A 26,442-nucleotide genomic window follows, 5' to 3' on the forward strand; every position below is an offset into this window, starting at 1 on the left:
CTGCATTTCTTTAATGGCTACTGATCGTGAAGCTTCCTCATGTATTTGTTAGCTACCTGAATGCCTTCTTTAGTGAAGTGTCTATTCATATCTTTTGCCCATTTTTTCATTGGGTTATTTGTCTTTTTGTATTTGAGTTTTTGCAGTATCATGTAGATTTTAGAGATCAGGCGCTGATCGGAAATGTCACAGCTAAAAACTTTTTCCCAGTCTGTAGGTAGTCTTTTTACTCTTTTGGTGAAGCCTTTGGATGAGCCAAGGTGTTTGATTTTTAGGAGCTCCCAGTTATCTAGTTTTTCTTCTGCATTCTTAATGTTTTCTATACTGCTTATGCCATGTATAAGCAGTATAGAAAACATTATTAAGAATGCGAGGGCACTGGGTTACTGGATTATGCCATGTATTAGGGCTCCTAACATTATCTCTATTTTTTCTTCCATGATCTTTATTGTTTTAGGTTGTATATTTAGGTCTTTGATCCATTTTGAGCTTGTTTTTGTTCATGGAGTGAGGTATTAGTCTTGTATCATTTTTTTGCAGATGGCTATCCAGTTATGCCAGCACCATTTGTTTAAAAGTCTGTCTTTTCCCCATTTAACTGTTCTGGGGCCTTTGTCAAATATCAGCTGCTCATATGTGGATGGATTTATGTCTGGATTCTCAATTCTGTTCCATTGGTCCATGTATCTGTTGTTGTACCAGTACCAGGCTGTTTTGACAACTGTGGTGGTATAATACCCAGTGCCGTCGAGTTGATTCCAACTCATAGCAACCCTATAGGACAGAGTAGAACTGCCCCGTAAAATCAGGTAAAATAAGGCCTCCCACTTTGTTCTTCTTTTTCAGTAATGCCTTATTTATCTGGGGCCTCTTTCCCTTCCATATGAAGTTGGTGATTCGTTTCTCCATCTCATTAAAGAATGTCGTTGGGATTTGGATCAGAATTGCGTTAAATGTATAGATCGCTTTTGGTAGAATAGACATTTTTAAAATGTTAAATCTTCCTATCCACGAGCAAGGTATGTTCTTCCATTTATGTAAGTCTCTTTTGGTGTCTTGCAGAAGTATACTGTAGTTTTCTGTGTATAAGTCTTTTACATCTCTGGTAAGATTTATTCCTAAGCATTTTATCTTCTTGGGGGCTACTGGAAATGCCGTTGATTTGGTGATTTCCTCTTCAACGTTCTTTTTGTTGGCATAGAGGAATCCAACTGATTTTTATGTTTATCTTGTATCCCGATACTCTGCTGAACTCTTCTATTAGTTTCAGTAGTTTTCTGGAGGATTCCTTAGGGTTTTCTGTGTATAAGATCATGTCGTCTGCGAATAGAGATGCTTTTACTTCTTCCTTGCCAATCTGGATGCCCTTTATGTCTTTATCTAGCCTAATTGCTCTGGCTAGGACTTCCAGCACAATGTTGAATAAGAGTGGTGATAAAGGGCATCTTTGTCTGGTTCCCGATCTCAATGGGAATGTTTTCAGGCACTCTCCATTTAGGGATGTTGGCTGTTGGCTTTGTATAAATGCCCTTTATTATGTTGAGAAATTTTCTTTCTGTTCCTATTTTGCTGAGAGTTTTTATCATGAATGGGTGTTGAACTTTGTCAAATGCCTTTTCTGCATCAATTGATAAAATCATGTGATTCTTGTCTTTTGTTTTATTTATGTGGTGGGTTACATTAATTGTTTTTCTAATGTTGAACCATCCCTGCATACCTGGTATGAATCCTACGTGGTCATAGTGAATTATTTTTTTGATGTGTTGTTGAATTCTATTGGCTAGAATTTTGTTGAGGATTTTTGCATATACATTCATGAGGGATATAGGTCTATAATTTTCTTTTCTTGTGGAGTCTTTACCTGCTTTTGGTATCAGGGATATGATGGCTTCATAGAATGAGTTTGGTAGTATTCCATCCTTTTCTGTGCTCTGAAATACTTTTAGTAGTAGCGGTGTTAACTCTTCTCTGAAAGTTTGGTAGAACTCTGCAGTGAAGCTGTCCAGGCCAGGGCTTTTTTTTTGTTGGGAGTTTTTTGATTACCTTTTCAATCTATTCTTTTGTTATGGGTCTATTTAGTTGTTGTACCTCTTTTGTGTGTGTGTGTGTGTGTGTTTTTACCTCTGTTTGTGTTAGTTTAGGTAGGTAGTGTGTTTCTAGGAATTCATCCATTTCTTCTAGGTTTTCAAATTTGTTTGAGTATAGTTTTTCATAGTAATCTGATATGATTCTTTTAATTTCAGTTGGGTCTGTTGTAATATCACCCATTTCATTTCTTATTTGCGTTATTTGCTTCCTCTCCTGTTTTTCTTTTGTCAGTTTGGCCCATGGTTTGTCAATTTTGTTGAGTTTTTCAAAAAACCAGCTTTTACTCTTGTTAATTCTTTGAATTGTTTTTCTGTTTTCTATTTCGTTTAGTTCAGCTCTAATTTTTATTACTTGTTTTCTTCTGGCGCGTGTGGGTTTCTCTTGTTGCTCTCTTTCTATTTGTTCAAGTTGTAGGGATAGTTCTTTGATTTTGGCCCTTTCTTCTTTTGGGATGTGTGCATTTATTGATATAAATTGGCCTCTAAGCACCGCTTTTGCTGTGTCCCAAAGGTTCTGATAGGAAGTGTTTTTCATTCTCATTGGATTCTTTGAATTTCTTTATTCCATCCTTAATGCCTTCTCTAATCCAGTCTTTTTTGAGCAGAGTATTGTTCAGTTTCCAAGTGTTTGATTTCTTTTCCCTGCTTTTCCTGTTATGGATTTCTACTTTTATGGCCTTATGGTCAGAAAAGATGCTTTGTAATATTTCAATGTTTGGGATTCTGCTAAGGCTTGCTTTATGACCTAATATGTGGTCTATTCTAGAAAATGTTCCATGTGCACTAGAAAAGGAAGTATACTTGGTTGCTGTTGGGTGGAGTGTTGTGTGTATGTCTACGAGGTCAAGTTGGTTGATTGTGGCATTTAGATCTTCCGTGTCTTTATTGAGATTCTTTCTGGATGTCCTGACATTCACTGAAAGTGGTGTGTTCAAGTCTCCTACTATTATTGTGGAGCTGTCTATCTCACTTTTCAGTGCTAATAGAGTTCGTTTTATGTACCTTGCAGCCCTGTCATTGGGTGCATAAATATTTAATATGGTTATATCTTCTTGGTGTATTGTCCCTTTAATCATTATATAGTATCCTTCCTTATCCTTTATGATGGTTTTAACTTTAAAGTCCATTTTGTTAGAAGTTAATATTGCCACTCCTGCTCTTTTTTGACTGTTGTTTGCTTGATATATTTTTTTCCATGCTTTGGCTTTTAGTTTGTTTGTGTCTCTAAGTCTCAAGGTGTGTCTCTTGTAGGCAGCATATAAATGGATCTTGTTTTTTAATCCATTCCGCCACTCTCTGTCTCTTTATTGGTGCGTTTAGTCCATTTATATTCTGAGTAATTATTTATAGGTATGAATTTAGTGCTATCATTTCGATGTTTTCTTTTGTGTGTTGACAGTTTCTTTTTCCCACTTGATCCTATGTGCTGAGTAGATTTTCTTTATGTATTGTCCTTTCCTCATGTTTGTTGTTTTTGGTTTTGTTTCTGCTGAGTCTGTATTTTTCCCTTGTACTTTATTTTGATAAGTAGGATAGTTTGTCTCCTTTGTGGTTACCTTATTATTTACCCCTATTTTTCTAAATTTAAAACTTTTATGTATTTGTATCGCTGTATCTTCCTCTCCATATGGAAGATGCATGATTACATTTTTTTAGTCCCTCTTTATTGTTTTAATGTTGTCTTCTTTTATGTAATAACATTGCCATTACCCTGTGTTGGGGTTTGTGGTTTTTTTTTTTTAATCTTGCTTTGCTTTTTTGGATTTCCCTGTCTGGGTTGACTTCTGGTTGCTCTGCCCGGTGTTCTAGTCTTGGGTTAATAGCTGGTATTATTGATTTTCTAACCAAAGAACTCCCTTTAGTATTTCTTGTAGTTTTGGTTTGGTTTTTACGAATTCCTTCAACTTGTGTTTATCTGGAAATGTCTTAATTTCACCTTCATATTTAAGAGACAATTTTGATGGATATATGATTCTTGGCAGGCAGTTTTTTTCCTTCAATTTTTTAAATGTGTCATCCCATTGCCTTCTTGCCTGCATGGTTTCTGCTGAGTAGTCCGAGCTTATTCTTATTGACTCTCCTTCGTAGGTGACTTTTCTTTTATCCCTCGCTGCTCTTATAATTGTTTCTTTATCTTTGGTTTTGGCAAGCTTGATTATAATGTCTTGGTGACTTTCTTTTAAGATCTACCATATGTGGAGTTCAGTGAGCATCTTGGATAGATATCTTCTCATCTTTCACAATATCAGGGAAGTTTTCTGCCAACAAATCCTCAACAATTGTCTCTGTATTTTCTATTAGCCCTCCCTGTTCTGGTACTCCAATCACTCATAGGTTATTTCTCTTGATAGAGTCCCACATGATTCTTAAGGTGTCTTCATTTTTTTTTTTAATTCTTTTATCTGATTTTTCTTCAAATATATTAGTGCCAAGTGATTTATCTTCGAGTTCAGAAATTCTAGCTTCTACTTGCTCAGTTCTTCTCCTTTGACTTTCTATTGAGTTATCTAATTCTGTAATTTTATTGTTAATCTTCTGAATTTCTGGTTGCTGTCTATGGATTTTTCCAGCTTATTAAACTTTTCATTATGTTCCTGAATAATCTTTCTGATTTCTTCAGTTGCTTTATCTGTGTGTTCCTTGGCTTGTTCTGCGTATTGCCTCATTTCCTTCCTGATGTCTTGAAGGGTTCTGTATATTAAACTTTTGTATTCTGCATCTGGTAATTCCAGGAATGCTCTTTAATCTAAAAGATCCCTGGACTCTTTGTTTTGAGAGCCTATTGAGGTGATCGTGGTCTGTTTCTTTATGTGACTTGATATTGACTGTTGTCTCCGAGCCATTTATAAGTTATTATATTAGTTTATGCTTGCTTACTGTGTCGTAGCTGCTTGCTTTGTTTTGTTTTGGTATACCCCTATGGGTTGCTTGAGTGAGCTAGCTTGACTGTTTTCACCTTTGGACCTCTGGTGTCCTGTCCCCAGCGGGCTAGAGCCGTTATCAGATGTATCAGCCTAGGAGTCTATTCAGTTTTCTTGTATGAATTCAGCTCAGGTTTCCAGGTAGCTGATGTCAAGTGTGTGGTACAGGCTCTGTCCTACAGTCTTAGAGGGGCAGGGGTGATTGGCTTATATGCTGATATCTGATTGCAGCAGGTGGTCACGCTCTGAACAAGGCTGGGGGCTGAGAACCAACCCCCAAGTGTCTCTGAGGAAAACGCGTCTCTATTCCCTAGAGTATGCTGGTTTGTGAGTTCTGCAGAGGGACCATGGGCACCCAAAGTTTTTGTTGTAAGGACTGGGAGGTACCAGTTATCTTTGGACCCCTGTCGCAGGTGGCTGGGTGACCGGAGTGGAGCTACCAGTCCTTAGGTCCTTGTTGTGGGTGGGTGAGGACCTTGTTTAATAGGCAAACCAATGTCAAATGTCAAACACCCACCTCTCCACCGCACAGCTGAAATGGTTGGAGTTTGCTGACAAGGGCCTGTTCTCCCAAAATAGGCCCACAAAGATCCATGCAGAAGGGAAAGGTGCACAAGGTCCACGGAGGGTTTATGCCTGGCCAGGAGCCGCTTCTGTCCAGAGCTCTTCTGGTTAATGGAGGTAGCAAATTATCTTTTCCCCCCAGTTGCAAATTTTTTCCTTCCCCAAGGCCAGGAGGATGGCTCTAGGTGCTCACCAGGGTCTATCTCAGGCCCAGGGATTCAGCTGCTGAAGCTGGTTTGGGGGTGGGGGGAGGAGGGCGCGGTAAAATATCCGCAAGTATTTAGCTTTTGCCAGAGCGCCCTTCTCCTCAGGTTCCAGAGTGTCAGTGAGCTGCGTGGCCGGCTGCTTCTCCCTGAGGAAATTGCAGCCGAATGCTAGTACCAGCCCGCTGCCGCCACTGCTGCTCCGGGAATGGTGCCTGAGGGCTCCCCGCGATTCAGGTCCGGTAACTCCTCTCCGTTTCTGAACAGCCTCTTCCTCCCCCTGCCCCTCAGTTCATTATGTAAGATTGCCTTTGATGCTCAGGGCTCCCAGCTTGTCACAAATATACTCATTTCACTTGTTTTTTCTGGTCTTTGTTGTAAAGAGTGCTCCACGGAAGCGTCTGTCTATTCTGCCATCTTGGCTCCGCCTCCTCTTGTCTACTATCTTTCTAGTGAATACCCCTCTACATCCCTCCCCACCCTCATAACTCTAAAAGAATATTTTCTTCTGTTTTAACTATTTCTTGAGTTCTTATAATAGTGGTCTCATAACACTATTTGTCCTTTTGCAACTGATTAATTTTACTCAGCATAATGCCTTCCAGATTCCTCCATATTATAAAATGTTCCACAGATTCATCATTGTTCTTTATTGATGCGTAGTATTCCGTTGTGTGAATATCCCATAATTTATTGATCCATTCATCTGGGCACCTTGGTTGCTTCTCTCTTTTTGCTGTTGTACAGTGCTACAGTAAACATGGATGTGCGTATATCTGCTCATGTGAAGGCTCTTATTTCTCTAGGATATATTCCAAGGAGTGGGATTGCTGGATCGTATGGTAGTTCTATTTCTAGGTTTTTAAGGAAGCAGCAAATCTATTTCTAAAGTGTTTATACCATTTTACATTCCCACCAGCAGTGTGTAAGCGTTCAGTCTCTCCACAACTTCTCCAAAGTTTATTATTTTGTATTTTTGGATTAATGCCAGCCTTGAGATACGGCATGTCATTGTAGTTTTGATTGCATTTCTCTAATGGCTGATGGGAAACCCTGGTGGCATAGCGGTTAAGTGCTACAGCTGCTAACTAGAAGGTCAGCAGTTCAGATCCACCAGGTGCTCCTAGGAAACTCAGTGGGGCAGTTCTACCCTGTCCTGTAAGGTTGCTATGAGTGAGAATCGACTCGATGGCAATGGGTTTAATGGCTAATGGTCATGAGCATGTATCTGTTAGCCACCTGAGTGTCTTCTTTGGGGAAGTGCCTGTTCTTACCCTTTGCCCATTTTTAATTGGGTTATTTGTCTTTTTGTAGTTTTTGCAATACTGTGTAGACTTCAGAGATCAGATGCTGATCCGATTTGTTGTAGCCAAAAACTTCTTCCCAGTCTGTAGGTAATCTTTTTACTCTTTTGGTGAAGTCTGTGAATGAGCAGAAGTGTTTGATTTTTAGGAACTCGCAGTTATCTAGTTTCTCTTCTGGTGTTCGTGCATTATTAGTAATGTTTCATATACTGTTTATGCCGTGTATTAGGGCTCCTAGCATTGTCCCTATTTTTTCCTCCGTGATCTTCATCATTTTAGATTTTGTATTTAGGTCTTTGATCCATTTTGAGTTAGTTTCCATGCGTGGTGTGAGGTATGAGTCTTGTTTCATTTTTTCACAGGTGGATATCCAGTTATACCAGCACCATTTGTTAAAGAGACCATCTTTTCCCCATTTAACTGACTTTGGGCCTTTGTCAAATATCAGCTGCTCATATGTGGATGGATTTATGTCTGGATTCTCAATTCTGTTCCATTGATCTATGTAGCTGTTGTTGTAAGCCTGGTAATTTTTGATGGCTGCCAGACATTGTGAATTTTACCTTGTAGGGTTTTGGAATTTTCATATTTCTCTATTCTTGAGCTTAGTTCTGGGATGTGGTTGATTTGATCCTTTGGGGTTTTGCTTTTAAGCTTTGTTGGGTGAGACCTGAGCAGGAAAACATCCCTTTTCCTTCTTTTTCATCTGATCCAGGGCTGCATGTTCCTCTGTATTTTTGGCCTTCCTGGAGATAAGAAGTATTTAATGTTGGGCTAGTTTTATCATATTTCTGAAACAAACCCTTTCTGAGTACTGTACCCAATGTTCTGTAAATTATTAAGTTTGACGCTCTGGCTCCTGGGAATAGGAACTGTTCCCAGCCCTGTGTGATATCCAAGGGTTGTTCCATCTAATCTTTTCAGGTGGTTCTTTCCCCAGCTTCAGGAGTTTCCTCATACACATGCATTGAGCAGTAATCAGCTAAAGACTTGAGAGGGACCTAATGCTGCTCTCTGGAGCTCTCTCTTTATACTTTTCTCCTCTGCTCAGCACACCTCACAGTGCCCTGTGCATTCTAGCTACCTTGGCCTCCTCAGATAACCAGCCCTGTCTCTCAACTCAGAGTCCTCGGGGCTCCACCTGGGTTTCCCCTCCCTGAGATGATCCTGGAAACTCTCTCCAGGTGGTAAGCTTGGGTATCATATGGTTCATCTCATTTGCCTCCCACTTTCAGGGATCACTATCCTTTATTACTTGATGTTCAATGTCTTGAAAACCGTTGTTTTGTGTGTATGTGTGTGTGTCTGTGTGTGTGTGTGTTTTCCCCCTCAGTTCTTTAGTTATTTCAGGAGACGGGGTAAATTGAGTACCTACCATCTCATTACTCCATCTTGGCCAAAAGTGTTAGTCTCTGCCATTCTTTTTAAACTATTTTTCTTTTGTTTTTAGATTGGATTGGGTGGCTGTTAATTAGAACAGGCTTCTCTTGATAATAGTCACTTATTCCCTGGCAAGCAAACCTTTTTTTTTTTTTTTAATTCAGCTGTATTAGCTGGAGAAATGCCCCAGGAACGTAAAAAAAGGAGATGAGAATAAAAGATGGTAAGGCCTATGTCCGGTAAAATGATTGTCTACTCACTCAGCCTTGGTTACACCTGAGGAGGGGCATTAGTATGCTAGAATAAATGGTGCTTTTCTGCTCTGGGACTGTGGCAGCAGCTTCTGAGTGTAACCATTTGGTATCCTTCCTAAGTTCTCTGCCGTCAAGATCTACCTGTCTATTAGAAGAGCAATTTAGAGACACTTAACCAAAACCCAGTGCCATCAAGTCGATTTCAACTCATAGTGACCCTATAGGACAGAGTAGAACTGCCCCACAGAGTTTCCAAGGAGCACCTGGTGGGTTCAAACCGCCGACCCTTTGGTTAGCAGCCATAGCACTTAACCACTATGCCACCAGGGTTTCCTAGAGACACTTAGGGGCCTAGAATCCCTTGTGTCTTCCCCCACACAATTCAGGCTTGTTTGAATGTCGGTCTTTAGGTGTGTTTAAGACAGAAGGAAATCTGGGGCAAGGTGTTATTTTTAAAGGTGAGCTCATCTAAGACCTTTGCAAATGAAGGCGGGTTGGCATGATGTTTTCAACTTTGGGTTTTCAGTATCCTCATCATTAAAAAAATTATAAAAACTATTAAACCACCACTGCTGTCGAGTTGATTATGACTCATAATGACCGCATAGGATTTCTAAGGCTGTAAATCTTTACGGAAGCAGACTGCCACATCTTTCTCCGGCAGAGCCACTGGTAGTTTCTTGAACTGCTAACCTTTTGGTTAGCAGTTGATAACGTTAACCACTGTGCCACGAGGGCTCCTTATAAAAACCATTAGTCAGGAAATACTAGACCTTTCCTTATTTTTACACCTGAACATAATGATACTCAAAAAGATGTAGTCATTTGCCCAAGGTTGCATAGAGCCATGGGAAGAATCCAGGCCCTACCGTTTACATGGTTTTCTAATTGATGTTGGCTGCTCTCCACTTGTCTCCTTTTTTCTGGATAGGCCTGTCTGCAGGTCGGATTTCCCAGGTTATTATTGGAGACGAGCAACGGCAGCACCTCTTGGTCATTGGGCGGGATGTAGACGGTGTCCAGTTAGCTCAGCGTTTGGCTCAGGCAAATGAGATCGTCTTGTCCTGGAACTGTTGGAAGCTCTGTGAGCAGTACATGTTTGAAGTGGAAATCATGAGGGAAGATGAAGCGGTGAAGGTAGGAGGCCAGCCCACCTGTTACACATCCTGAAAAGGCCTTTCTATTACATAGGGCAGTGGTCTGGTGGTTCTCATATATTGCCTGACCAAACCAACAACCATTGGAGCTAGTTTGGAGGGAGGCTGGGAACATTCTCCCAGAAAGATAGACAAGGCACAACAGAGTCCTCAGCCCCTCTGTTATGGAAACAAAGGTAATCAGGTTGGTGGGTGGGCACAGAATTGAGCAGCTTCATTTCTCTTCCTTAGTTAAGAGATATGCGGATCATTGACCCATTTGATTTTGATGAGCATTTTGACAAGTGTCTGGATTATCTTCCACATTACCGGACAAGTGCTGGTGAGTTACTTGTTCCTTTCTATTCAGGCCCAAAACATGAAAGATTAATTTTCATGGCCTAAGACATTTTGTCTGCTTTCTTTTTCTTAGACACTCTAAGAACTGCATTGGAATTGGATCCAGACTCTGCACTTGAGCAAACCCTGCGGAAGCACATAATGAAAAACCTTTTGAAGAAGGTTATTTCCTAGTTTTTGAGTCATCTTATGGACTGCGTGTGTGTGTTTGTAAATATGTATATATATATGATGACCTTTTTGTATTGAGACAGTTCGTTTCCTGCTCCTCATTGTTATCCCAGCACATTTTCCCATAAGCACTAATATGATTGCTGTGATAGCATGTCTTATGATTTTAGTTAGATTGCTCAGTCCTAGAAAACAGAAGCCATGTTTGTTTTTCAATTTGCCCCTCAAGGACCTAATACACTACAAGCAGGAGATAGGGCATAGCAACAGTTTGGTAAATATATGTTGATTGATTGTGTAGGTACGCGTATGCATGAATCTCTTTGTAAGTGATACAATGACTGATGGGGTTGGACATATTAAAGTAACACTTAGAAAATATAAAAGCCTGGCAAATTCCATCAGTGAATTAGGTTTAAAGCCAAATAAAAATCCAAAACTCACTGCTGTTGATTCTGGCTCATAGTGACCCCATAGGGTCTTTGAGACCGTAAACCTCGATGGAAGCAGACTGCGCATCTTTCTCCAGCAGAGCCACTGGTGGCTTCGAAATGCTGACCTTTCGGTTAACAGTCGATCACTTTAACCATTCCACCACCAGGGCTTCTTGAAGTCAGATAAGCAGTTTTAATTGTAGGTGCACCAGTTTGTATGTCTGCTGTATCTCTTGAACCTGAATTTTCTTCTCAGTTGTTGCATCGCACCTGTAAGTTATTTTCCCATACTCACTGTGGAATATAGACTTAAGGTGCCTAAACGTGATGCCGAGAGCTGAAGATAGAGGCAAAGTGACTTACTGTACCTTTGCAGATTGATGAAGGCCAGCCTGTGGAGTATGTATCCGAATTCCGTACTGTGACTATCGTTTTGGTCAGCTTAGAGTTCCACGGGGCAGCCTGGATGTTGCGTTTGTGTCATCTTATCCAGGAGGCTGCTTTGTACATCTCCACAGCCATCGAGGAAGGGGGGGGCCAGCTGAGCCGGGTCTTTATGTTTGAGAAAGTAAGTACAAGGGAGCTTGACCCATCAGCGTTAAAGGTGAGTGAGGAATAATAGCCTGTGTGACCAGTTTCTCTCTTCAGGTAACACAGGCAGAAGTCAGTGTTATATGTCCTGCTGCTTATTTTGTAACAAGCTTTGTTACATTCAGGCTTCAACTAATAATAGTTAAGGAATGGGGACTTCAACTAATAATAGTTAAGGAATGGGGACTTCAACTAATAATAGTTAAGGAATGGGGTGTTCTAGTTAATTTAACTTCCAGAGGTAACCTCCTTACCTTTTTGATTCAATTTCTTGTTGAAGAACCATAATGATAGGGTAAAGAATGTTTTCTGTATAGTAAAATGTAGCCAGATATTTCTCTGATAATTGGGGATCTTGGAGAGGAGCCACATCATAATATTTGACATTACAGGTGAAGAAAACGTAGGCAGATAGACCTACCCATAAGATAGATGTTAGACTCTTCAGACATGGATTGGACTGGACAATGGGTTGGAGAGGGATGCTGGTGAGGAGTGAGCTTCTGGGATCTGGTGGACACTTGAGACTATGTTGGCATCTCCTGCCTGGAGGGGAGATGAGAGGGTGGAGGAAGTTAGAAGCTGGCGAAAAGGACATGAAAAGAGAGAGTGGAGAGAGAGAGCGGGCTGTCTCATTAGGGGGAGAGTAGTTGGGAGTGTGTAGCAAGGTGTATGTGGGTTTTTGTGTGAGAGACTGACTTGATTTGCAAACTTTCACTTAAAGTACAATGAAAATTATTTAAAAAAAAAAGATGTTAGAAATTGAATTTTTAAAAAGTTCTTAATATCAGCTTTTGTTGTATTTTCAATTGCAGTTAATTGAGTTGTTAGTAGAGTTTAGTTAAATCAAGATTTTATTTCATTTTTTTAAATTTCTATGTTAATATGGTCCAGAGTATCCTCTTCTTGAATCTCGGAGAATCCTCTGTTCCTAAAGAAGACCAGTTAGGAAAAGATCTGGCTTCATTCAAGGAGTTGCTTCAGCTGAGGCAAGCCAGTATTCCTTCCCCAAGGAAACATCCCTTTTCCTTCTTTTCCGTCTTTCTTAGGGCTGCATGTTCCTCTGTATTTTTGGCCTTCCTGGAGATAAGAAGCCAGATGAGTGTGCCCATGCCCTGGAAAGCTCCTTCAGCATCTTCAGCTTCTGCTGGGAGAATCTTGCTGAGACCAAGTGAGGAGGAAGGTGGGGCAGAGAGGAACTTCTCAGGCCCCAGGGGCTTTTTGGGCCTGGTGGGTGGCAGTGACAAGTAGCAGGGATGGAGGACATCCATAATGTGCATAAAAGGGAAAGAGCATGCTAAGGGAAGCTGGCAAATAAGATTTATTAAGAAATCTCTAGGTACAGAACTCCGTACTGAATACCCAGGGAAAATAAAGTTCCTATCCAGTGGGGGAAACAGAACTCATATAGCAAGATTTAAGAACACTGCAAAGGAACAGACAAATGTATAAATTACTAAAGTACAAACTATATACCTGTATGTGGAGGGGAGGCAGAACAAAGTCTGCCCACCTACAGGAGGAGAAAAGAGCCGTTGTGGGCCGGTTTCCTAGATAGCTTCCTCCTTGGCTTTCACTCTTGGCCTGTCTCAGATCCCTTTGCTTTTTCTGTACCTCACACAGGTTCTCACACCAATATAAGGGCCTCCAAACCCATCCCTCTGACCCATTCCACACAAACCTAGTTCTAAAGAAACTATTTAAAAAATCCATTTTCCCACTAGTTTCACTATGACAGAGTTGGTTGGAATTTTTCAAATGACTGTTTTGTTTACTAGAAATTTATGGGGGAACTATATACAGAAACAAGTTTGAAAAGCAGTTATTTCTAATGTTAACATTGAGCCCAAGATTAATTTGCTTGCCATAATTAATAGAGGTGAATAAAAATGATGTCATCTATATAGTGCTTTAAAATTTATAGAATACTTTTTGTAGATGGTACTAGTGTGAAATATTTATCCCTCTTTTAGGTACAAGGAAACAAATGCCATAGAGGAGAAGTTACTAGCAAATAGCAGAACTAGTAACAAAAGCCAGATCTTCTGTTTTCAAATCCTGCGGGTTGTTTTTTTTCCCGCTCCATTAACCCACAGCCGCCTCTTACAAAATGCAGAATACTTCCTGAAAGGGATGACTTACATTACTAATGTCGTGTAATTGTAGAGACATTGTCACAGAATGTTAGTACTAGAAAGGAATCTGATCTACCTCCTTATTTTACAGATAACAAAGATTCTACAGTTACTTAATAGACACACAAGCTTATAGCCCAAAACAGATGTGTTGGCACTTTTTTCAGGCTTGGCGGGATCCGCAAATATTCGTACAACCTACCTCCTAGTCTTATCTCCAGTATGGGCATGGTGGGCCATCCTTCTAGTGCTGGTATATTCTGTCTTGAGTTTTGCATCGCTCTGTGGCCTTCCAGGGTCCTGCCCTTGGTCCTTAGCCCTGGTCGAGGTAGGCCCTTAGGGACTGTCTTAAAATACCCTTAAGTTTTTCTTTTGTGACTTTTAGGCCCTAACTTGGTCTTTCATCTCTAATTTGGTTTAGAATCTAATAGATTTCAAGAGCTAGATGAGCTCTAGAGTTCAACTGATCTGACCGCCTTAATTTAAGGAAACTAAAATCTAGAGAGGTTACGTTAGTAACCCAAATAGCTTGACAGTGTCAAAGCCTGAAGACTAGGTTTCCAGGTCAGTGTTTTTTCTTGAAGCGTAAGTACTCATTTAGTGTTTTCCGAAGTGTGTTTTATGAAACACTAGTCTCTTAATGTACTCATGGAAAAAAAATACGGGAAGTGAAGCAAATTGTATTTCCTTCTTGGAGGTTCACAATATACATTAACATAACAGTACTGAGTAGTCTTGCAGTAAAGAAATCTGTTGTCTTTGGTTTTACCCAAAATAACCCAAATTTACTTGATCATCTAACACGTTTCTCCAGAAGGATCCCCATTAATGTCCAGAAGAACTAATGTTCTAAGAAGCACATTTTGGGATTTCCTGCACTAACCAGATGCTGGAACTTGGCTTTTTCACCTGTAATTGAAGTGTAGAGAGTTAGTCTCAGAGGTGTCTACATGGCCTTGGTAGCTGATACTATTGCTCGCGTGTCTCTGCAGGACATCAGCTCTCATCCAGGACCAAAACCACATTCCATACCTCCTCTTTCACCTTCTGAGTTCCTCTATCTAATATGAGAAATACCTCAATTTTCAGCTCATTTACAAAAGAAAGGTGATTCCCTGAGTCCAGTGATAGATCAAGCCTTTTCTGGCTTCTGACTATTTTCTCAGGATATTTTTGAGATCCACGGAGTTTCAGAATCTCATCATTAATGGTTTTACAGCACCAGAAACATGCAGTGTATATTTACATATATATTGAATGAAAAAGTAATTCTTTTTCAGTTAGAAAGGTTTTCAAAGAAGGAAGGAATATAGACTGTCAGGAAGAAGAGGAGGAAATTATAAAGCGTAATAGAAAGAAATAGGAAATAACCAAGTGAGAAAAGTATTATTTGTTATATTATCATTATCTTTGTAATAACTGAGTATCTATCTTTGTATTCATAAATGCATTCATTCAACAAGCATTAATTGACCACAGCTATGAGCCAGACACTGTGCGAGGAGTTGTGGATGTAAAGATAAATAAGATACCACCTCCTCAGCTAAGAAAACAACTAAATTTAATACAGTCAAATTTAAGTGCAGAAATCAAATGCTGTAGGAGCTACAACAAAGTGCAATGGGAGGAAGTAGTTCATTCTCTTTGGAGGCACCAGGGAAATCTTGACTATCGAGATGAGCTTTTGAGCCAGATTGGGAAGGAGAGGAGGAGTTCTCAGATGGAGAAAGTAGGAAAGCATTTTAGACAGAGGAAGCAGCATGAAACATTAGAAGACTTTTAGTCTTACTCCTGGTATGGCAGCAGAACTAACTGCCGGATTCTTGTCTTGGGTATGTCTTTTTTACCATGGGCAGTGGGTCCAGTGAATGAATGATGAGAGCCCTTGTTCCTGTCCTTAGAGCTAGGCAGGAGTGTATTGATAGCTTAGGAGACAATAATGTTAGGATTGTTGCCACTTTTCCTGTTTATTTGTTCATTTAACATGAAACTAATTATGTCTCATTGCACCCTTCATCCATTCACTTATCTTTTTACATGTCACATGAAATCTTCACATCAGCCAAGTAAATCTGTTTATTCTCTATTTTATATGACTTGCTCATTGCCACCTTTGAGTCTTTGCCACAGCTGAAGCAGCATACGTGCCCTCCCCCCTCCCCCCTTTTTTTTTTTTAATAATTCGTGTCCCTAATACTTTTCCTTCTGGCCTAGGTAGGACCACTTCATCTCTCCGTGCTCCGAACTCCTTTGCTCTGGCTGTCTTGAACTACTTAGTTTTGTACGAACACACTAGGCTTTTCAAAGCCCAGGTGGCTTTTCCTACTGGATAGAATGCTGTTGTCCCACTTTAGCAGTGTCTTCAGTTTTCAAGGTCCAGATCAAAAGTCCTCTTATGAGTGCTCTTCCTGCCCTCCAGTATGAGTTACTGCATCCTTTCTCTTTGTTCTCTTAACAGGCTGTGCTAATCTCTAATATATAGATTTATCTTGCTGACCTATAAATATGTCTTCACCTCCCTTAATTCTAATCTCCCCTCCCAAGACTGAACTTCTCCAGTACTTGGCAGTGTAAGTACTTCTTAACGCTTGTTGAGTGAATGAATGGGTGCATGCATATGAGCAAATAGTACTCATTAAAAATATGTATTCCAAAGATGAATTTGCTTCAGGAAGTCTTCCATTAGCAGTCCTGATGTTCTTATTATTCCTTTACTCGAACATTCTAACCGTATTTGATCTATTAACCTTGTATTAACATCAATTTGGGGTTTTACCTGAGGCAGTAGGAATGGTATAGTGGAAATAGCATTGGTGTAGGAGTCAGGAGGCCTGGATTTTCATTCTGATTCTGCTATTGACTTTTGCTGGGCAAGTTAATTAGCTCCTTCTGTTTTTTTGTCAAAGAATTAGATGACATAATCAATTTGATAGTATTTCAGAAAAGTACAAATAAAACATTTGACAAATAATTTTTTTTTTATCTTTAAAAAATAACAACTCCCCAACTAAAACTCCTGGAGTGGGGGGACCATTCTGTTACTTTGGGTTATTTTCCTAATAGTATTTTATATCCATCATGTGATGTAGACTGACAGCAGTCCCTGGCCTTCATTGTACTAAGCTCTAAAACCAGACTTCTGGATCTAGAGAGTGGCAGATCTAGTACCTCATATGAGACTTCTGACTTGGAGGTAAATTCTGACAGTCTACCCATTGTTGCTTTTCTTATCCCTAGGCTCGTTTCCATCAGTATCACCAATGGACCAGTATTCTGTGGCGTGGTTGGGGCAGTAGCAAGACACGAATATACAGGTAGACTAAGATATTGGACTGTTAGCTCTGTGACTCAAGGGATGAAGGTGGAGGAGGTGATCCAGAAATTCTTTACCTTTCTCATTCCTGTCTCCCCGACACAGTTATTGGCCCAAAAGTGAGCTTAGTGGCCAGAATGATAACTGCTTATCCAGGATTGGTATCCTGTGATGAGGTCACATATCTAAGATCCATGCTACCTGCTTACAACTTCAAGAAACTCCCAGAGAAGATGATGAAAAACATCTCCAACCCAGGGAAGATGTATGAATACCTTGGCCATAGAAGATGTGTGTGAGTGTCATTGTGTGATCGTTCATTCCCGTCTTTTCCAGAATCAGAGCATAGGAAAAATAGGAATTTAGTTGTATAAAATTAGAGAGAAAGATGCTACTAGCGCTGGCCTGCCAGAAGAAGGAACATAAAAGAAGGGTTTAAGGTCTGAGATCTTTAGCTTTTGTGTTTGCTCTTAGCTTGTTCCTCAGTGAACTTCTTGCTGTCTGACAGGAAGAGAATAGCATTAAGTCACTAATCCAGATTTTTTTTCTCTTTGTGTCCTTACGATTTATTCACTTCCCTGAACCTAGAACAATCAGTAATACTCCTCCCCTCCTACAATATTTTTTAAATCCTTATATACAGAGCTGTGCACCTATTTAGTTAATGTGAAAGCACTTGTTTATGAAGACAATTTGTTCTTGAAATAATTTTTAATGGACATATTTCCCTTTGTTCTTTTTCTCAGAATGTTTGGGAAGAGACATTTGGCCAGAGAGAGAGATAAAAATCAGCCTTTATTAGGTAAGTTTTCTTCTCTAACTTAAATCATATTTTTGTCAGCCGCGGATGGCTAAATGTGATTTAAAAAACAAACAGAACTGAAGACTGTATGCTTCTATGATTGTATTAAAAAAACAAAGAGAGCAGCCTTCTTAATGAATTGATGTTCATTTTAAAGAGGATCTGCCATTTCTTTTCTACACTGAATGTTCAGGTACCAGGTGGAGTCCCATCACTCTGCCTAAGAAGTGGCAACATGTAAGAAGAATCTTTGAAAGTCAGAGTTTACCATTGAGTGCTGGACCAGGTTGTTGTGGATCATCTTTAGAGGGTGGTTTAAAATCAGAAAAGGTGTGTGTCAGGGTTGTATCCTGTCACCATACTATTCCATCTGTACGTTGAGCAAATAATCCAAGAAGGCGGACTCTGTGAAGAAGGGTGCGGCATCGGGATTGGAGCAAGACGTTAACAACCTGAGACCTGCAGATGACACAGCTTTGCTTGCTGAAAGTGAAGAGCACTTGAAGCGCCTACTGATGAAGATCAAAGACCACAGCCCTCAGTATGGATTACACCTCAACGTAAAGAAAACAAAAATCCTCACAACTGGACCAATTACCAACATTGTGATAAATGGAGAAAAGATTGAAGTTGTCAAGGATTTCATTTTACTTGGATCCACAGTCAACACCCATGAAAGCAGCAGTCAGGAAATCAAATGTGCGTTGCACTGGGCAAATCTGCTGCAAAAGATCTTTTTAAAGTGTTAAAAAGTGAAGATATCACTTTGAGGACTAAGGCCTGCCCAACCCAAGCCATAGTATTTTCACTTGCCTCATATCCATGTGAAAGTGGGACAATGAATAAGAAAGATTGAAGAAGAATTGATGCATTTACTTTATGGTGTTGGCAAAGAACATTGAATACATCTACTCCTCAGTTATCGACTGTCTCATTATCTGATGTTTCACGTTTACGACAATAGTAAAAAATCTGTCCAGCTATTTTGCACATTGATGACATACATCCATCAATAACAAACACTGAGGTGTGAGGTGAAAGTGATGTTGGCTGTGATGTTTAAGGTTGTGTCACCTTGGCTGGGCCAGGATTCTCAGTGGTTTGGCAGTTACTTGATAATGTAATTTGGCAGTTATGTAATGATGTAGTCTTCCTTCATTTTGTGATCTGATGTGGTCACCCTCCCTTAGCGCATAACACCAATTTTTGCATAATGACCTAGTCTTTGAACCTAACCATGTTGATAAGTGAGGCATGGGTGTATACCATGAACTACTAGAAAAACAAACAAATCTGTCTTGCAAGAAGTACAGCCAGAATGCTCCTTAGAAGCAAGGATGGTGAGACTTCAGGTCACCTACTTTGAACATGTCATCAGGAAAGACCAGTCCCTGCAAAATGACATTCTGCTTGGTAAAGTAGAGGGTCAGCAAAAAGAAGAAGACCCTCAGTGAGGGAGATTGACAAAGTGACTGCAGCGATGGGCTCAAACATAGCAACGATTGTGAGAATGACGCAGGACCAGGCAGCGTTTCGTTCTGTTGTACGTAGGGTTGCTGAGAGTTGAAACCAATTCAACGGTACCTGACAACGACAGGGTAATGAAGGTGGCACCAAGACTGTTGCCACCTACACTGTATATTCCCTATCTTTACGTTTACTTTATATTTGTTAATCCGTTATCTTTACATGGCAGTGACAAACTTTGAAGATTTTAAATGGTTATGGAAATCTTTATGAAGAACTAAGAAGATATAGTAGCCCCATGTCCACATGGTGCATAATTGTTCTGAATACCATCTCTTAAGCTCTGGATCAAACCCTCAAGTTCAACACACATTTCTATATAGTCCTGAGTTGATTTTTCAGAAAGAATGTGAATCCCCACCAATGAATAGGGTTCTTCCAAGAATTCTTGGGGAAAAGAGCCATTCTGGGACTTAACTTTGCAAATTAACTCAAATAAATAGAATGTCTACTAAAAAAAATTCTAGAGTGTTATTTCCTCTATCTTCCTACAGACCGGGAGAAGGAACTAGAAGCTTTCCGAATGGCACAGCAGGGGTGTTTGCACCAGAAGAAGGGGCAAGCGATTCTCTATGAAGGTGGAAAAGGCTATGGAAAAAGCCAGCTGTTGGCTGAAATAAACTTCCTGGCCCAGAAGGAAGGACACAGGTGAAGACTCCTGCTTTCTGACTTAGTCAGAACCTGCTTCTGTTGGGGCCTCTTTCCCTTGCTGGTGGGATTCTTGTATCAGTTAGATTCCACATCCTTGGGCTGGTAGAGTGCGTAACCTCTCTATGGGTCGGGGGATCCTTGGTGACCATAGTGACATTCCCCAGGGTGTTGCCTTTGGAGCTGAAGGAAGCAGATTCCAAGCAGTGCTTCTATGCCATCCAGACTCTCATGGCCATGTTCTTTGAGATTGATATATGCCCATCCTACTACCGGCAAGAGTGCCTTCACAGACAGCTCCGTGGGATGGTGGAAGAACCACTTCACTGCCTTTTTAATGACCTCTTCTTTGTGAAGGTAATGAAGGCAGTGGCTTTCTGAATTGTGTTACTGATGTTATTTTGTGGATAGTTGGACGCAGGAGTCATTCTGTCTTCTAATATAATACACTTAGGCCATGGTTTCTTGTTGTTGTTTTTTTTAACTTTACACTTTTTACATTCCTTTTTTTTCTATTCTAAGATGATAGTTTAATGAAGTAGGAAAACACTGAGTTGGAAGTCGGGAAGGGAACAAGCATTCATCAGACTCAGTGTATGCCAAACACTGTGCCAGTCACTTTCCATGTATTATCTCCTTTAATCCTCATTGATACTCTGAAAAGTAGATTTATCCACAACTTACAGAGTATAAAGCCGGAGATTTGTTTGTGTATGTGTATGTCTATATATCTGCGTATCCAAAGAACACATAGTTCATGATGGCAGGGTTGAGATTTGAAATCCCTTTGACAACAAAACCCAGGCTTTCGCCTTTATGAGAAAAGTGGATTCTAGGACTGACTCTGCCACTTGCAAGTTGTATGTCCTGGAGCGAATCAGTTCGTCTTCCTGGGCCTCAGTTTTTTCCTGTGAACTGGCAAGGAATGGTAATGATATTACTTGATATGATTTCGTATTAATTTTAAAGGAGATAATTTATAAGAGATTGCACTATAAATTTTAAAGTGCTAACTGTATTAAGGTGATCCTGACCAGTAGAGCACCTCCAGCAATTATATCTATGTGTTCTTGAGTCAGTCATAATTTTTATTCTTTAACCTTACATCCCTGTTCCCTAGCCACAGAGTTTATCACTTTAACGAGCATTTGAATCTCAGAAGCTTCCAGTGGTCTTTGGTTTATGTAGTGCCCAAAAATGCAGACTAAAAATTCCCTGGTCCATAATTTCATTTATTCATCCTCCATCCTGTTAATCTACCCACCTGCAGGATACAGTATTTAATGGAAAATAGAGAAAACTATAATTTGTCCAATCCCTCATCATAGCCCTCTCTGAAGATGGGCCTTGGACCAGGGCTCTGACTTTGCTGAAGGAGTACAGAGAGGAGTAATCTCACTCTGGCTACTCAGGGTCCACGATAGCTTACATGCCTGGGCCTAGCACAGAAAACAGTGGTAGGAGATGTCTGTGGTGTCTCTTTCTGACAAGTCTCCTGTACAGATTCATCCTGGAGTACTGGAGCTGTCCAAAGTGACATTGTGACTTGTTACGTTATTCTGTAGTCATCACTCTCTAAGAATTTTCCAGAGTCTAGCATAGAAAGAAGAACTCCCTCTCTAACCCTCAGTGGACTTTGATTCTTACCCTCCCAACTGTACACCGCTGTTCGATCAGCCTTTGTAGCATTATGCTCAATCCTGCAGAAACCCTTTCTCAGTCAAAATAGAAGTTTTCTGTTCCCTTTGGAGAACCTGCATGTTTTTATTAAATTGTAATTTTGAGTGCTAATATATTAATACTTTTCACCTGGTCAGTTCCCCTTATCCTTAGAAGTTTCGCACATGGATGACCTGGCCAGACAAAAGAAAGTTAAAGCGTGTTTTATTCAAGTGCTTCAGGAGGTGGGTACTTTTGCTACATGCTTTTAACTGTATTTATGTGGAGATGGTTTATATTCATTTTAATATACCCACACCACACCTTGATGAAGGCATTCCTTTGCCTGCCTATTTGTTGACGTCTTCACTATATCTGTCCTTAACCTAGAGTCCATCCTACAGCACAGCATAGCATTGATGAAAAGGCCTTTGCCCTTTCTGTTGCTGTTTCTTAATGAAATTGATTTCTCAGTGCAAGTGTCTAGCTGTTTTACCTGCTATTTATTGAAAATACAGACACTCAGGCTTCACTCCAGGACTGCTAAATTAAAAAGTCTGTATGAATAGAAACTGATACAGGCATTCTGAAAAGCACTGTAAAAGTAACTAGTCAAACTTCAATACCATGCATCCTTTAGACCCAACAGTTCTACTCCTGAATGTGTATATCCCAGGGAGGATGTTCACTGCACCCCCCAGTGTTTATGTGTGGAGGCCAGGGAGGTGTTGATGTGAACTTGTGGATGAATACGATGGAATTTAATGCAAGAGTTAGAAGTAAGGGAACTCATGAAAACCTAGCAACATGGAGGACCTTAAAGACGTGCCTGAATTAAAAAAACAGAAATAGTGACATCTCTATTACAGTAGCATTGACAACTCACTTGACGAAACGACACTATATATTTTATAAGAGCATAATACAAACAAAAGGTTATACATTAAGCACAGAATGGTTACCTGCAGCCAGTTGGAGTGGAATGGGAGTAGGGAATGTGGATAAGTGAATACATTTCGTTGTCTTCAGCCTACACAAACGGGGCCGGGTCATTTGTATCTTTGGCAAACACTCCCATGCGATTCTGATGTGCAGCCTGATTTGGGAGTGGCCAGCTTAAAGTATTCGGACTTCCAGACAGCGTGAAACCTTGGCCAAAATGAAATATTTGGAAGCGTCAACTTTAGTTTGGGGAATCTTTTGATGCTTATTTCATTTTTCAGTTATTTTCTTGTCTAAAGAAACTCAGTACATTTCTTAAGGAATTAGACAAACAGACCATATTTTATATTTGTAAAATATTGGCCGGATTCAAGATACAGTTTACTCTGAGAGCCCCAGCTTGTGTTGACATTTTATTTAAATTATTGGAGGGAAATTCATGATAGATTTGAAAATCAGGTGACTTCATTTCTAATCAGAAGTTGTTATTATTTCTTTGCTGTTATTTCCAGGCAGTGAGGGAAACACCACTGATTTTCCTCCTTGACGAGGCCCAGTATATGGATGCAGCTTCCTGGGAGTTTTTGAGCACATTGCTCTCCAGCGTGCCCATCATCATGGTGATGACGTTGACCCCTACCTTCACCCTGTGTGGCTGGGCCCAGCGCTTCCTGCAGAGCTCTCAGGCTACCCTTGTGCCCATTTCGATGTTGGCAGCGACCTCACTGTTGAGAATGGCATGTTGGGAACTGGGGGTGGTGAGCATCCCCCAAGAGCTACAGATGTGAGTGGTAGGACTAGCTGGGCACTTGATTAAGGGAGGAGCCGATGCCGTAATATAAGGGAGAAGGCTCCGATCTTACCTACTGGAGTCGGGATAGAATGGCAGTCGTAACCATGATGAGGTCTAGGACTCGATTTAAGTAAACCGTTAAGGGGCTACCTCCCTGGGCTATCCACCCAGGTTTTCACAGTACAGTTAGAATTTGGATGGCTTGCTTACTGTGAATTACATGTGGTCGAGCCAGCTCTTGCCAGGCCATTTAGTAAGAGGTATTAGTTCCTATTAACATCAATAGAAGCAAAATAGCTTGAGAAAGAAAAATTACTGCAAAAATGCACTTCACAGCCAAATAGAAATTGTTTCTGCATTTTTATGTTGTTCGTTCCCTCTATTAATGCATCAAGAGCTGACTTTAACAAAAAAAGAAAGTCCTCAGTATCAAGTACCCTAATGCTTGGTTCCCTTCAAGTGGGCAGTTTAGTCAGTGGTCTGTTTACCTCTCTGCAGCTACCTTCTCCACAGGTGCTTTGGAAACCCCCTCTACTGTGAGGTCCTATGCCAGGACCTTCTCTCTAAGGACGTATTGCTCTTTCATGACCTACAAAAGGAGGAGGAGGAGAACAGCAAGTGGGAGACCCTCTCAGGTAAACTCAGCCATCCAGGTACAGCTGCTAGAGTTCATTCTCCAACAGGGCATCAGCTGAACCTTATGAAGCACATATCTATTCCCTGCTGACATTATAGGCCAGATTAGGTTTTCCCAACTAAGCACACTATCCAAATATTATGTAACTAGGATGAAAACACTGAAAACTTGGCTCACAGAACCTAATTCAGTCAATCAATCTATAATAGTTCCTTTTTGAACAGCCCAGGGGTGGGAATAAAGAAATAGGATTTATACAGATGAGAATCCAAAATAGACAATTGAGCATCACTGATAGAATGATGACTTGAGTATTTGGATGCGGAGGGGGAGAGGAAAAAAAGGTAAAAGTATATGTAAATCAAGAAAAGCACTCTAGAGTTGTGATGTAATAGAAGTGAGGGTTATTGTAAAGTGAACAGGAATAGTGAACAGTTGTAAGACACCATATGGTATAGAGAATATTGTTAGTTTGTAAGAGGAAATTAGAGAGAGAACAGGCAGGATGGGTGGAATAAACCACCTTAAACTGTGATATGCTCTATTCATCATCATCTTTTTAGTTTCTTGACTAAATTCTTGTATTTTTGTGCCTTTAAAACCATAATCATGGAGGATGGTGTTTTCCTCAGCCTTAGTCTTCTTTCCTTACAGCCAGTGCCATGAAATCCACAATGTATAGTATTTCTTCTGCCAGCTCTGAAGAAGACCAGGAACTTTATGTCTGCACAGTCAAGGATGATGTGAACTTGGATACAGTGCTTCTCCCACCATTGTTAAAAGGCAAGTCTCTTGAGGACCTCAAGTGAACCAATTACAGATGTCATTGCTGGGTACTTGAGTATAGGTCTCTCATTATTGTTCTGGCTTCGTTTTCTTCTTAAAAAAACAAAAAAACCTGCCTTCTAGAAATAAGTTCTGGCATTGCCTGAAGAGCCCTTTAAAGACATGTAATTCTATTTGATTGATGTTTTTAATTAAGTGAGCCCATTGTTCTCTTTGGGGCTGACTGATGACCTGGAAAATTTTCCAGTTATTTAATTAAAAATAGGTCCGGAGTTTCCTTTTGTGCATATTCTTGTGCTGAAGGAAACAGTAAGCAAGGGTTGCAGAAATTTAGGGAAACCCAAGGTGCTGGTAAAGAGGCAGTGTTATGCACGTAGCAAGAGATCAATATAATGTACCCCTCCCCGCCAAAAAAAAAAAAAAAAAAAACCCATTGCCATCCAATTGATCTCAACTCATAGTGACCCTATAGGACAGAGTATAACTGCCGCATAGGATTTCCAAGGAGCAGCTAGTGAATTTGAACTGCCAGCATTTTGGTTAGCAGCCTGACCCGTTAACCACTGTGTAAGTTTATAATGAATGACTGATGGGCTAAAAAATAAAGGAGTCATCAAAATAGAGTAGACATAACTGAAGGGGGGGTGTTCTTAGAAGAGATGAATTTTTTGTTTTATTTAATGTTCTATTCCAGTGTTTGGTGGGCAAGATACTATTTTAAGCCTGCTGAGGGATATAATGATGAATAAGCAAAGCATGGTCTTGTTGACAATATATAACATGCACATGAAACAGCAGGAGAGAAGACCATGGTAATTAAGAGCTAGGGCTCTGGAGTCAAAAGAACCTAGGTATCATTGGTTCCTCCACTTATTGGCTATGGAATCTTGGCTAAGTTAGCTGTCGTATCTAAGCCTTAGTCTTCTCATTAGTCAAATAGGACGGTAATTGCCCATGTCTCATGGGGTTAGTTGAGGCTTAAATGAAATAAATCACAGCACATAATAAATATTTAATGAATGTTAGCTATTATAAGCTATTACTTCCTTATGATGCCCACTCTGGATGGGTGGTTAGAAGCCCTGGGTCCCAAATAGAAACCGGTGCCTCTTTTCACAGCTCCATAAACATAGTTTCCAGGCCCTGCAAGGGATATAAGAATTACTACACCCAAAGTAGCGGCTTACCATCAGGTATTTATAGTTCACTCACAGTTTTCCCAGTCCAAATTCAGTTTCTCAATCATGGGTCATTTTTTTAAATTGTGCTGTAAGTGAAAGTTACAGTTCAAGTCAGTTTCTCATACAAAAACTTAATACATGCATTGTTATGTGACTCTAGTTGCTCTCCCTACAATGTGACGGCACACTCCTTCACTCCACCCTATATTTCCCAGGCCCATTCAACCCGCTCCTGTCCCCCTCTGCCTTCTCATCTTGCCTCCAGATAGGAGCTGCCCACAAAGTCTCATGTGCCTACTTGAGCTAAGAAGCACACTCCTCACCAGTATCATTTTATGTCTTATAGTACAGTCTAATCTTTATCTAGAATGGGAATTCCAGAACACTTAATTGTGCTCATGAGGAACCTTTACATAGATCAAGAGGCAGTTGTTCAGACAGAACAAGGGGATACTGATTGGTTTAAAGTCAGGAAAGGTGTGCGTCAGGGTTGTATTCTTTCACCATACCTATTTAATCTGTATGCTGAACAAATAATACGAGAAGCTGGGCTATATGAAGAAGAACAGGGCATCAAGATTGGAGGAAGACTCATTAACAACCTGCGTTATGCA

General features: G+C 40.3%; 1 protein-coding gene across 11 annotated transcripts in view; it reads left to right on the plus strand.

Moving 5' to 3' along the window:
• LOC104845806 (adenylate cyclase type 10-like) overlaps positions 1-26,442 on the plus strand; it is a 63,798-nt gene that overhangs the window by 11,699 nt on the left and 25,657 nt on the right. For 10 of the 11 annotated variants that reach the window (XM_064285645.1, XM_064285596.1, XM_064285609.1 and 7 more), the window contains 14 exons: positions 9,645-9,850; positions 10,102-10,192; positions 10,283-10,371; positions 11,191-11,382; positions 12,455-12,576; positions 16,778-16,854; positions 16,959-17,148; positions 17,600-17,655; positions 19,677-19,830; positions 19,998-20,187; positions 21,648-21,734; positions 22,944-23,215; positions 23,723-23,859; positions 24,516-24,644. In XM_064285645.1, the coding sequence (XP_064141715.1) occupies positions 9,645-9,850; positions 10,102-10,192; positions 10,283-10,371; positions 11,191-11,382; positions 12,455-12,576; positions 16,778-16,854; positions 16,959-17,148; positions 17,600-17,655; positions 19,677-19,830; positions 19,998-20,187; positions 21,648-21,734; positions 22,944-23,215; positions 23,723-23,859; positions 24,516-24,644 (1,992 nt within the window). The remainder of the gene's footprint in view (positions 1-9,644; positions 9,851-10,101; positions 10,193-10,282; positions 10,372-11,190; positions 11,383-12,454; positions 12,577-16,777; positions 16,855-16,958; positions 17,149-17,599; positions 17,656-19,676; positions 19,831-19,997; positions 20,188-21,647; positions 21,735-22,943; positions 23,216-23,722; positions 23,860-24,515; positions 24,645-26,442) is intronic. The other variant, XM_064285633.1, reaches the window with a different exon arrangement.

Source organism: Loxodonta africana, chromosome 1 (assembly GCF_030014295.1).
Source record: "Loxodonta africana isolate mLoxAfr1 chromosome 1, mLoxAfr1.hap2, whole genome shotgun sequence".
Classification (NCBI taxonomy): Eukaryota; Metazoa; Chordata; class Mammalia; order Proboscidea; family Elephantidae; genus Loxodonta; species Loxodonta africana.